At 40.7% G+C, this 13,704-nt stretch overlaps 1 protein-coding gene across 2 annotated transcripts in view; it reads right to left on the reverse strand.

Annotated features, from left to right (window-relative positions):
- The window catches only part of fads2 (fatty acid desaturase 2), a 54,420-nt gene that overhangs the window by 34,579 nt on the left and 6,137 nt on the right, over window positions 1–13,704 (reverse strand). For both annotated transcript variants that reach the window (XM_043706021.2, XM_043706019.2), the window contains exon 2: window positions 2,885–2,995. In XM_043706021.2, coding sequence (XP_043561956.1) covers window positions 2,885–2,995 — 111 coding nt within the window. The remainder of the gene's footprint in view (window positions 1–2,884; window positions 2,996–13,704) is intronic.

Here is a 13,704-nt window from a genome sequence, read left to right on the forward strand (position 1 = left end):
TCCAAGAGACCCATGTTTACTTTAGCTACTTTCCTCCTTTTTATGTATTTGTATAAGCTTTCATTGCCTCTTTTTCATTTCTTGCAAGTTTACTCTCATGCAAATTTCTACCTCTATTTATTTAAGCCATCTTTTGCTAGCTTCAAAAGTCCAGAATGCATGTTGAAATGGTCCTCATGTTATCTTTCCCAATCCAGAAGATTAAAATCATTCACAAACATTGCACTATTTTCTTACAAACTGACATTGTTTCTTGATTTACTCTCGTTCTTACAATGCAGTTATTTCAGGTGCTTGCTACCTTACCCATGGATGTAATGTGAAAGTAGGTTCAGATGATCTAACCAGAGCAGGAATAGTGATCAGCATCCCACATTAATATATCCCACCTCACACTCTGACTTCATGAGCATTCTCCTATGCAGCATTCCTCAGAACAAACACGAAGCTCCACCATTACTCTCGCACATGTCTAAATATTCACCTTCATCACACTGCCAACTCATACCCACCCTGCATCAATGTTATTAATTCAATCTTCATACTCATAATTCTCTGCTTGCTGTCTTTAGAAGAAGGCAATGCAGAATCTCAGTTAGAAGTAGAGAACTGGGTCTGAGCCTCCGCCAAGAGACACTCTGATCACTAGAGGAGGTGAGGGAGATCAACAAAATGGCAGAATGCATGGCCAGTGAGGTTGGAGAGATGGGAGCCTCCCAGATACCTGGCTACTGATTTGATATCACTGTACACATGGCAGGCAACACTTACACATCTTGATTTGATGTCACCACTAACTAACTAACCAAGGAGAAGCACTCTGAAAGCTTGGACTTCCAAATAAACTTGTTGTGTGATTTTAAAATATGATCATCTGCTCAATTATCACTTTGAAGCCTCTCCCTTTGTTTGTTATGTTTATGTCTTCAATCTCTCATGCTTCTTTCAACAGAGTGATGTAGGAGTTGGCATGAGAGAAGGGTGAGGTGTTCTCAAAGGACATCATGCATTTTGGGACACCGTCTTAACAGGATTGATGTATAGCCTCAACTGGCTCAGATAAACCCATTCTTGAGGCCTCCAAGTCTTGTGGTCACACAATTAATCACATATCCTAAATGGCTAGGATATGTGATTAATTGGAAACAGAGACAGCAGCATGGAGGTTCATGGAGGGAACAAGACTCTTCAAACTAAGTTCAAATGAGTGCAGATACTGAACTTATAATGTCATCAATGAAGATGCCTCTTCTAGAGAAACAGCAAAAAATGTGTGACCTCCTGTCAGCAGAGTGACTTCAGTCTGAGAGAATGGAGGAGTCTATCTCTATTTTAAGCTCCATGATGCTCCAGTTATTTGCTAATGCCCATCTCCACAGAAAGATTGGCCAGTTGCATGGATGTGTCAGGCAACTGAGTGCATGCTGGGCCTTCTGTCATCTGAACCCGAAAGACTTCACCTTAGCTCAATGTTGCACAGAAGTGTTGCAAAGTGACCTCCAGATCTTGGTTGTTAGGGAATTGTGGATGGGTCACAAGCAGGAAGATGGTCAAAAAGCACATGGAAGTAGGGACTCTGCTCAAAGTATTCATACTCTCACTCCATTTCCCACCACTCCTCATTCGGACTCCCTCCTATCCAGATGGTTAAGCCTGCTTGTGTATAAGTGCAGCTGGGACACTCTTTGACTATGACCTCCTGAGCTCCAAAACCTAGAAGACACTGACCATGAACATCACAGTTGCCAAAACTGGGAACTGAGAAACCTGACTCAAACACTGCTGAAACCACAGAGATAGCACCAAAAAGCAGCACTGGAAAGAGCGAAAAATGTTTTGTAGTTTTACAAGGGATACTCAGGTATTTACAAGAGTATCACTGTAACATGACTTAATTGTTCATTCATCTTCGTCACTGTCTCTAAGTAACAGCATAGAACATGAACAACTGGTGCTATCAAAATGGGAAGGAACGCTGTATGTAGAATGCTTCAAGTTGAACTATTTGGGTTCACTGAACTGTGTCCGTATGAGCCCTGGCCATGAAGACCATCAGCAATGCATGCTTACTTTGTCCATTTGAAAGGAGGGTTTGTTCCAGGAGCATGTGGAGTTCAGCAACCATCTGTCAAGTACATTTGAGCTGCCTGATGCACAGCTATTCAGCCTTGTCCAGAAAGCCAAACCATTACCTGTATTCGGGGTCAGAGTTGAAGTTGCCGACACCTCAGTGTTCTATGGAGCAGCTGATTGCTAAGGGAGCTGTGTTCATTAGCTGTTGTTGTTCTTGATGTTGTTGGTATTGCTGCTCTTTTCCTCATGAGAGGTTCAAGCGGTGTATAAGCTGCTCTGATACAAGTGGCAAAGCTGGCAGCAAAGAAGTGTTGTTGAATTGATAAGAAGTTTGAGTAGCACAAAATGGGAAATCACCTCCAAAGCAATGGAAACACATTCTCAGAACCAGTCCTGGGAGAAAATATCTTTCATTTAGGTGAGGAAGCAGCTGTCCTGGTTCAGTATTGCAAAGTAATCCAGCTCAATTTCACAGTCTCATCAATACCCAATATGTTTTGTCTTGATGCCCACGGCTCTGATTCCAACTCCCTACACCCCCAACCATGGTTAAATTTCTCCCAAAATGTCAAAAGTTACTGGAAGAGTAAACAAAATTCCCTCACATTCATGCATTTTTAATTATGTTCAAGATCTTGTGAATGGACAAATTATGTACAAGAAACATATCAGAAGGGTCATTACAAAAGAGTATCCAGGAGAATACTAATGTTTCAAATAGTTAAAAAAAAAGTGCTACGAAGAATTCACAAGGAAATTGTGGTAACCTTGTTCAAAACAAGCAATGACATGAAAGGAAACAACAGCTCACCTTTTTCTGTCGGTCCTGGCTGGGTTCTCCTGGAGCTAACTCACCAATCAGAAGAGGCTTCATAAACTTACGGACAAAGGTGAGGTCTGGGTGAAAAGCCTGGAATGCATCCTGAAAGACAATACATTTAACATGGTGAATTTGTGTCAGTCAAAGCAAGCTTAGTTCAAACTAAGCAAGGGAACGATTTGGCTGTTGTTCCTCTGCATTAGCACCAAGTAATCCCAGGTTATAAAATTCTCTCAATCCTACTTCAATAATATACGCCAGCTAAACCACAGCGGAAGGCCAGCCACAACAACGGCATAGCATCTCCAAGCCTCTGCATCATACTCTGAAAATGACAAATCTCTGTCACCTAATGCCAAAATAAAGTCAAGCTTTAAACACTGCAAATAGCAATGAAACTGTCCACTCTCATCACACATAATCCTCATACAAAAGACAAAGGAATTGTTCAGCAAAATTATATAAAGTACTTTTGGACTATCCTAGTCTTCCCTGCAAAGCAGCATTCCAAATATAGATACTCGCAAAAATATTTTCAATACTTTAATGAACTTTCAGCTACCATGAGTCTGTCTTGACAATGTCACATTTACATTCTCCCCACATTTGAAAACATTATCTTTGGCTAGTTCTTTGGTCCTTTTTTCTTAATTTTCTGCTGACCGCTGCTTAGCATCTGCTTCTTCCACAGGTTTGACCGCTAGGAAGCACCTGGGATATGGAAGTACAAGTTGTTGCAATGCAAAAGATCAGTCCTTGGGTTGTAATTTCATCCTGACATGTACCCTTCCAGTTCTTTAGCAACCTTTTTCTTCACAGTTATAACGTGGCTGCAGCACTTGGGCCAAAAAAGCAGTCACTGCTGGTATATCTAAATCTATGACCTGATCTAAATGGGTCACCAGCACTTTTGGTCACAGTGGTTGATCTAATTTGATTTTTAATTCTGTAGGACTTCAGTTTAGCATTCCCTATGAGCTCAGGTGAGCGCACAATTCTTAAGTCTGCTTATTCATTTTTCCCTGAAACTGTAGTTGACTGAAAGTAGCTGTTCTACTCTTTCAGCAGTTACACGGCAAGAATACTGAGGTAATATAAAACTAAGAACCGCACCTTATTGCAAAATAAATAGAACCTGAAGCATGGCTTAGAAACAGGGAGTTGGTGTTCTGCCATAACATTTTCATGTAGTTAAGCAGTATATAAATTGCAAACCTGAGGGAACAATTAAAAAAACCACTTAAGAGGCTTTGTCATCTAACTGGTTCTGTTGTGTTTAAACTTGGCAATTACCATTGAGATGGAAATTGATTGGCCTAGTTCTACGCTGCAAAATTCTGTAATTTTATTTAACATAACATTCCGACAAGCCAAGTGGTGCTTAAATTGGATCCAAGGCATCTCTTATCTTCCTAATAGTACAATCTTGCAGATGTTGGAAAGCTGAAATAAAAACAGAAGGTGCCAGAGGTACCAGCAGATCTGGCAGAATCTGTGGGGAGAAAGAGTGTTAAAGTTCCAAGTCAAATTCGACTTGGAATGTTAACTATGTCTCTGTATAGGCCAACAGGAAAACTAATAGATCGAGGCTTTCCAATTTTGTTTCAGAGAAGAGTTGTTATTGAGCATCAGTAAGGGTGATTTAATCCCACAGTCCAAATCTAATTCCATGTCCTCACCCCTGGGATTTTAACTCAGATCCCAGAGGTGAATGGTCAGAGTGCTAACTCACTCTATCTCCCAGTCAATCCGAGTCATTCTTTTCAGGATGCATTCTTTTAAGCATGTTCCACGGCTGAGAATTTCCTCCCAGGAGTTTTTCCAGTTCTGTGCTAGGATTTTTCTGACAACAGGGGTGTGTTTGAAGGATCAAATCGCTTACCCCACTCCAAAGACCTGTAAAATCATTTTTACATGCTACAGAGTGGCTGCAATGGGATAGAAGCAGCCTCGAGGAAATTTCAGCTAATTTAAAAAAAATCAAATTCCCTCTATTTGCATTTTTCTTTAGAAACTGTAGGAAGGTGAGCATTCATCACATTTAAAGACACTTTCAACTCCCTGACATTGGCTAATGTGAGAATGATCGTCTTATCATGATAATTGTTTCAGTCTATTAACCACACCCTGTACAGGTATGTAATATTATATTTTGAAATCCTGAATATTATTCAACCTGACATCATTATTTTTGCACCATCGATCCAATGTGTCACTGACATGATTTGGGAGTAAACTGAGTTTCATTAGGAGTCACCATGAAGATGGCTGGTGTGAGAATCAATCACACTGATGCAGTAGGAAGGTTCCTTCACTACAGCTTGAGTTGGAAAAGGTGTTACACCCAAGACCTGAGCACATCTGCCCCCTCTACAAATGCCAGTTGACCCGAGAGTATTTTGCTGTTTTAAGGCTAACTAACTCCTTGCCTCTTTCAGTCTTCTCTCGCCCTCATGATCCACTGGCTTTTAAAATCCAAGTTTGGCATCAACTCTTGTTCATCTCCCTTATCTGCACTCCTCTTTCTCACCTCTGTGGTACCCTCTACCATGTACCTTTCCCCTTAACAATCAAAATGAAGCAAAAGGAGCTGACAATTTCTTTTTCATCAGCTTCCCTCGCCTCTCAAACCTGGAAGAATCTGTCTGAATAGCAGCTGATCACATGGTCTTGGCATAATCCTATATTCCCATGTCAAATACAATCAGCCTCTTGTTGCTGTAGCCCAGTGACCTACAGTCAGCAGCCAAGTGGCTGGAATGTGCATGTTTTTCTGTGATACCTGAATTTTAATAATCTCTATTTGTCTCCCTTGCTTTGACAGTGAATTAGGCACTTCTACTCCTTTGTGTTTAGATCAATTCACTACTTGATTTCTGAATAATTGCAATGGGATATTTAAAACATGTCTCCACTCTGCCTGAGTTTTATTTTCTGCATTAATTAATTAGAGATGCTAGTCTGCACAACACACCAGCAGAGAATCCATGCCAAATACTTAGTTCGCATCTGCATTCAACATCTTAAAAGATTATTGTACAGATTGAGCAAGATCCCACAAGATATCATTCTGGGATTTACAGAGGGAATCACTGGATAATGGTTAAAGAAGGAATCCTGATTGATTTTCTCCTCCTGAGGCCAACTGCCAACTGGGCACAGGCAAAGAACAAATCAGGGGAAGCAATGGCCTGGTGGTATTATTACAAGACTATTAATCCAGATACCCAGCTAATGTTCTGGGGACCTGGGTTGAAATCCTGCCATGGCAGATGAGGGAATTTGAATTCAATAAAAACCTGGAATTAAAAGTCTAAAAATGATTATGAAACAGTCATAGAGATGTACAGCACAGAAACAGACCCCTTAGTTCAACTTGTCCATGCTGGCCAGATATCCTAAATAAATTGGCCCATATCCCTCTAAACTCCTCCTCTTCATATACCCATTCAGATGCATTTTAAATGTTGTAATTGTACCAGCCTCCATTACTTCCTCTGGCAGCTCATTCCGTTCACACACAACCCTCTGCGTTAAAACGTTGAGCCTTAGGCCCTTTTTAGATCTTTCCCCTCTCACCTTAAACCTCTAGTTTTGGACTCTCCTGTCCAGGGCAAAAGACCTTTGCTATTTACCCTATCCATGCCCCTCATGATTTTATAAATCTCTGTAAGGTCACCCCTCAGCTTCCAATACTCCAGGGAAAATAGCGCCAGCCTATTCGGCCTCCCCCTCAAATTCTCCAGCCCTGGCAACATCCTTGTAAGTGTTTTCTGAATCCTTTCAAGTTTCACCATGTCCTTCCTCTAGCAGGGAGACTGGAATTGCATGCAGTATTCCAAAGGTGGCCTAACCAATGTCCTACACAGCCGCATTATGACCTCCCAACTCCAATACACTGACCAATAAAGGCAAGCATACCAAACGCTGTCTTCACTATCCTGTCTACCTGCAACTCCACTTCCAAGGAATTATGAACCTGCACTTTGAGGTCTCTTTATTCAGCAACTGGCCCTGGGACCTTACCATTAACTGCATAAGTCCTGCCCTGATTTGCCTTTCCAAAATGCAGCATTATCTAAATTAAACTCCATTTGCCTCTTCTGGCCCATTGGCCCATCTGATCAAGATCTCGTTGTATCTGAGGTAACCTTCTTCGCTGTCCACTCCCTTCAATTTTGGTGTCATCTGTAGACTTAATAACCATACCGCCTATGTTCAAATCCAAATCATTTATATAAATGATGAAAAGCAGTGGACTTGGCACCAATCCTTGTGGCACACTGCTGGTCATAGGCCTTCAGTCTGAAAAGCAACCCTCCACTACCACCTTCTGTCTTCTAACTTTGATTCAGTTCTGTGTCCAAACAGCTAGTTCTGTCTGTATTCTGTGTGATCTAACCTTGCTAACCAGTCTACTATGAGGAAACATGTCGAATGCCTGAATTAGGTACATTTAGATTATATCCACCACTCTGGCCTCACATGTACTCTTTTGTTACTTGTTCAAGAAACTCAATCAAGTTAATGAGACACAATTTCCCATGCACAAAGCCTGCTGACTATCCCTGAGCAGTCATTGCCTTTCTGAATACATGTAAATCCTTTCCCTCAGGATCCCCTCCAACAACTTGCCCATCACTGATATCAGGCTTACTGGTCAATAGTATTGATTTCAGAAAACCCCATAGCGAAGGAAACAGCCATCCTTACCTGGTCTGGCCTACTTGTACCTCCAGACCCTTGGATACATGGTTGACTCTTAATGTGTCTGGGCAATTAAGGATGGGCAATAAATGCTGGTCTGGCTAACGATGCCCACATCCCTTGAATGAACAAAAAATAAATGCTGATCTTTCTCACTCATACAACTTGACTGCTTTCTGCTTTAATAGGGAGTGCCTATTTACTCTTTGAATATTAGCTGATCTCCAGCAATATGGTAATCAGATGAGTAACTCAGGTAAACCATTTCCACTGCCACAATGTTTAATTGTTGAATTTAGGGGCATTCTGAGCTTAAATTACAGACTAATTATTTTAAGAACACTTTGAGGTGAAAGGGATCCTGTTTCTACACTGATTGGTAGGTAATTGTAAATCCCTGGTTTCTCTCTCCATCTCACGCATCCAGAAAAGACATTGTTTTGAATTGCAGCAAATTCAAAAATCTTTACAGATGCACGCCGATCTCCAGTAGTGTTGCTCATTTCAAGCTGGAGGATAAAGTGTTTTAGTACAAAGGAAGTGTTGCACACATTGTATGGTTCTACTGTTACTGAACTGGTGTATTTGACCTGTCATTTTAAACCACAAAGAACTCATCACCATCAACAGACACAACTAGAGACAGATTATATTGTACTGTACATCATGATCATGGAAGACGAATGCTCATTATTTAAGTTATATGTTCCTGCTAAAGTTAACACTAAAATAAATCACTGGAGAACCAAGTGTAAAGCATGAAGTGCCTCAGGTATAGGAAAACTTTTAAATTTTCAAGACATGATTTGTCAAAACACTGCTCATGGTTCTAGTTTTATAAAGGATCGGAGCATTATAGAGCACCATGTCCTAGGTTGAAGTCATAACATGCACAAAAGAAGATAGTTGTAGTTGTTGGAGATTAAATATCTCAGTCCCAGGACACCGCTGCAATGCATTCCTCAGAGAGGTGTCCAAGGCCCGACCATCCTCAGCTGCTTCATCATAAGGTCAGAAGTGGGATATTTGCCAATGTTTGCACAATGCACAGCACCATTCGTGACTCTTAGTTGTTGAAGCAGTCCATGTCCATACGCAGCACGACCTGGATAAGAATCAGACTTGGGCTGATAAGTGGCAAGTGCCATTTGCATCACACAAGTGCCAGGGAATGATCATCTCCAACAAGTCAGAATTGAAACATTTTCTTTGACATTCAGCCACATTACCACAGGTGAACCTCCCACTATCAATATTGTGGGGATTACCACTGACCAGTAACTGAACTGGACTAGGCATTTCAATACTATTGTTACAAAAACAGGTCAGTGGCCAGGAATTCTGCAATGTGAAATCTGCCTCCTGATTCTCCAAAGCCTGTCCACTATCTACATGGCACAAGTCAGGAATGTGATGAAATACTCACCACTTGCCTGGGTGAGTGCAGCTCCAATATCACTCAAGGAGTGTGACATTATCCAGGAGCTCATTTGATTGGCATCACATCCTTAAACATTCACTCTTTCCATCAGCAACACTCAGGAGCGACAGTGTGTATCATCTACAAGATGCACTGTATAAATTCATCAAGGGTTCTTTGACAGCACTTTCCAAACCCAGGACCACTGCCATCTAGAAAAAGGATAGCAGTTACAAGGGAACACCTCCATCTGAAAATTCCTCTGCAAGCCACTCACCATCCTGACTTGGAAACATATTGCTGTTCCTTTACTGTTGCTGGATCAAAATCCTGAAATGCTATTTCAAACAGCATTGTGGGTTTGCCTGCGGCTCTTGGCAGCTTAGCATAATCTTCAAAGACAACTAAGGATGGACCAAGTGACACCCATTTCGCCAACAAATTCTTAAAACTTTAACTGGTGAAATGTAGGTATCTGCAGTTTAATGCATAATTTTAAAGGTTACAAACAGTTTCCTTGCTTCATTCATATTAATTAGAGGTTAGATCAGTTTATTTCTCAACTTGACTTCTGAAATCAATTTGAAGCTATTTTGTCTGCCTTTCTGATTTATTAAAGAACAAATTGAACGCTGTGCACAATGGTGAGTCAGTTGGATAAGTATAGTGAGATCAACAGAAAGGAGATTTTTGACATCAATAAGTAAAATTCCGATTCTCCAAGACATTAAAGGCTCATTGCATTTCTGTCTTGTCTTGCCTTTTAGCACAGACACAAAGCTAAACAGTTTTACATGATTGTCAGCAGTGATCAATTCAGGGGATGAACATGTTGTTTACATCAACTTGCTTCAATGTTACATTTGCACCATGTGACAGAAGCTTATATGGCAAACATACTGTATGTGCTTCATTCAAGCAGCCATGTCTCAAAGTCTGAGTGTAATAGTTCTCAATCAAGAGAGACATCCTTCAGTCAGGTAACCACAGCACAGTAAGTGAAGGACAGCCTCCAAAATCAGTTCAGCGGTTGGACATAGTCAGTTGGCCATTTGGGATTGTCAGGGTCAGGGGACCCAGATGTCTACAGTCCAGAGAGTGAGCCACAGTCAGTCCTGCAGGTCTGGCTAGCTTTGACAATGGTTCATGCGACTCAGCTCTAAGGGGGGTTCAGAGTGTAATGTTGGAGATTAAGTCATGATTCGTACACCTGTGTAGGAATGTGTGGAAGTTCAGAACTGATGGTTTGACAGGGTGTGCAAGGAAGAAAGAAACTTGGCAGGAGTGGGGTGGCTTTGATAACCAGGATAACCAGGTGGCTTTCTAAGCCAATCACAACCTGCATTGTCTTCCACGCTCATGTGATTCTTCATTGTGGAGTGAAAATGGAAAATGGCTGCCACCACATACCGAGTGGGCAGAATGCTTATTTCCTTGTGAGCCCATTCTTTTTTCTGTCTGTGAACAATGTGGTAATTGGACTAATCAGGTACATTCACAGTTCAAATTGAAGTCAATAACCCATATGCAAAATGTATGCAGTGTCCAATCATGGGGAATCCAAATCTTACTCATAAGTAATCTTCCCTATGCCACCGGTTAATCACAGTCATCTCGTGAAGGAGAAGTACTCACTGACAACACTAAAAGCCTGCAGGCCAGAATTCACAAGAACAACTCAAGACCTCAAAGGCTGAATGAGGGAACAGTGCTGATTTCCTCTCATCTTAAACTGTAAGTATTCGCCAACATGCTTTATATAATGTATGCCTTTCTTCTGTGAAAATAGAATGTGGATGGAGTGACAAGATGTCAGAAATCATTCAGCGCCTAATGTATTTACTTGACATGGTTTCTGCTGTATTCATTGGAACAACATCTCTATATCAAAGGTCCATGTAAAAGGCATTCCATAGCCCTCCTTTTGGAGTCCTCATGTGCCACTGCATGCAGGTCAAGAATAAACCATTTGTGATGTGAATGTTGATTGCTCACATTACTAAGGAGTTGCTTTGTTTCTGATATTCCCCACACAGGTTCATTGGAACTGTGACCAATGGATCCAGCCTCAGTCAGGGGTCATTGTCACTGTGGTCACAGTGACACGAAGGCACAGAGAAATGCAGCAGCAAGCCCAGGACCAGCAACAACCTTCAGTAGCTGCCAAACATCCTCTGCATGAAGACATCACAGCTGAAGATCCCCTAATAGTGCACAGGGAATACCTGAGTCACAGAGTCGATCATCCTCAATGCTATTTCCTCCAGGTGAGCAAAGTGCAGCACACCACAGGTTGCGGCTGTCACAGGATGTCACCACAGAGCTCAGCCATCTGCTGCAGCAGGACCTGGAACTTGCAGGGTGAATGGCCATCCTATCCCAGTGGCCATCAAGACAGCTGGACTAATGCAATGGTTGCTTCCAAACATCAACTGGGCATCTGTGTGGTATCTCTCAATCCCTAATTCACATATGTATCAAGGCTGTAAAAATTGCAATTAGTGCCATTTTACACTACTTCATCTAATTTCCCGCAGTGAGGTCAGTGCTGCAGTCTGGGCAATGGGTTTTGCCAACATAGCTGACAGTGGTATGGTCGCTTTATGGTAGTGCTCACACTGAGTCGCAGGATACACTGAGCTAATGGAAGTGCTGGAGTGCAAGAGAGGTACTAGCAGCCAATGAAAACATTTGTAAAAACAATTAAGAGTCACTAAAAATGGATAACACATTCTTGATATATTCAACTTTTTCAGGAACAATACAGATTTTTTTGAGCAATGGAGACTTTACATGTGCTGTTAACATCCACAAGAAACAATAAATAAGTCACATTTGAACTTTATGTCCTTCATCACATCTCCTTGGCTACACTGCTACTTCAATTAAAGACAAATTTCTTCCTACTGTTTTCTCTCCATGTTCAGTTACACGATAATCATTTGAGTTAAACATAATAGGTAATATTTATCTCTCATTCTGCTGCTTAATGTGAGTCATGTATCTATAGCTCTTGTAATTTATCATCGCAACTAGTTTAATGATGATTGAAATAAGTCAAGTTTTGATTTTAATAAAGAACTGATGTGTTAATATTGTCAAGCTCAAATTCCATTATTCCATGCGTGTTCGTATAAAACTGGATTAGTAATCAGACAGTAATCATTTGCATATGTATGTTTAATTACGTAGTTAATTTTTTTCTCACTTTTTTTAAGAAGGTGGTCCTGTGGCAAAATGTTCCTGGAAAGCAGGATGTAGGAGCTGTCTGTGCCAATTTCCAGAAATAGGGAATGAGTTGTTAATATTGATTGAGTAATCCTAGGGCCATGGATAGAGCTTTGGCACTGACTGAGTATGAGAACATTGAGAAAGGAGATTCTTGGCATGTGAACTGGGGTGATGCTGACAAAAGCATGGGTGTTAGGGCTTTCGAAGAATGAGTTTGGGGGCGCAGGGGAGTGTTCAGTGTAGGACTGTGATGGACAGCAGAAAGAAACAGCTAAGAGAATGAAAGATTTGTTGGATTATAGAGAAAAGAAAGAGACAGGGCAACACAAAGAAATTTTTAATAAAGAAGCATAACAGAGATTTCTAAGCAGTAAGTTTTTTTTCCTGGAAATGATACATCATTTTAAATGGAGGCTCTGGCCATGAATAGAAAGAATGCTCAGAGCCATTAAGTGGACAAATTATGCCAATACAATATGACAGGTTTACATGCAACTTTTTATCTCATTAATATGCACATAAAAAAAGGTACAATGAAAACACAACACCATTGTGTTAAAATGAAGTACAATGAAGTCCTGGAGACAGGCTGACAAAGTTAGATATTTATATAAAGGGTAGACCATGGGCCTTTTGAGATATTACTTCACTCGTCAGATTGTATTGGCCCAGGTCATGCATTTAATCCATGCCATTCTTCTTTTCACAGAGAACAGTTCAGTTCTGAAATTTGTTGTTGGCTCATGCAGTAGGTGAGCCTTTAAGAGGTAACTGAGTCAGTTCTTGCTTGAGCAGACCTCACATAGAAGGGAAGTGATCTAACAATTAATGTATAAGTGGTCAATGTGGTCGCCTGGATGATTTTGATTTCTTGATGTTGGAGGTGCGGGGAATGGATCAGACATATATATTTTTCTCCACTTTGATTCCATTCTATTTGTTCTCTCTTATATTGTCTCCAGGACATTCTGTGGCTGCTGGGGATGAGGAGAAGGTATTCATGCATCATTACTGTGAGTAAGACTTGATGGGCTGTTGGTTCTCTCTTTCTCACATTTATTTGTGTATAATATACAGATTCATCTTGTAATTTGTCTAAAGTTTCCCCCCTTTATAGTTATTTGTCTTTGAAGTTTGATGTAATTTCAGACAAATTCACGAATATTTTAATAAACTCACACATTATTTAGTGCTTAAGTGATGGCAAACAATGAAACCCATTCGCAAAAACAGTATGGAACTTAATGATATTACAGTATAAACAAAGAGATGATGAGGATGGACTGTATTACTTTAGTGAAAGCTTCCTTACAGTATAGGATCCATGCATTGCTGACTATGAATGTTTAATGCATGTAAGACATTCATTAACACAGCTAACATTTATCACAGATGAATGCATTATAATATTGATTTCTCAACATATGAATGATTTTTTTTATCTGATTGGATT

Source organism: Chiloscyllium plagiosum, unplaced genomic scaffold, assembly GCF_037043375.1.
Source record: "Chiloscyllium plagiosum isolate Xiang-an unplaced genomic scaffold, Cpla_swu_hap1 HiC_scaffold_18, whole genome shotgun sequence".
Lineage (NCBI taxonomy): Eukaryota > Metazoa > Chordata > Chondrichthyes > Orectolobiformes > Hemiscylliidae > Chiloscyllium > Chiloscyllium plagiosum.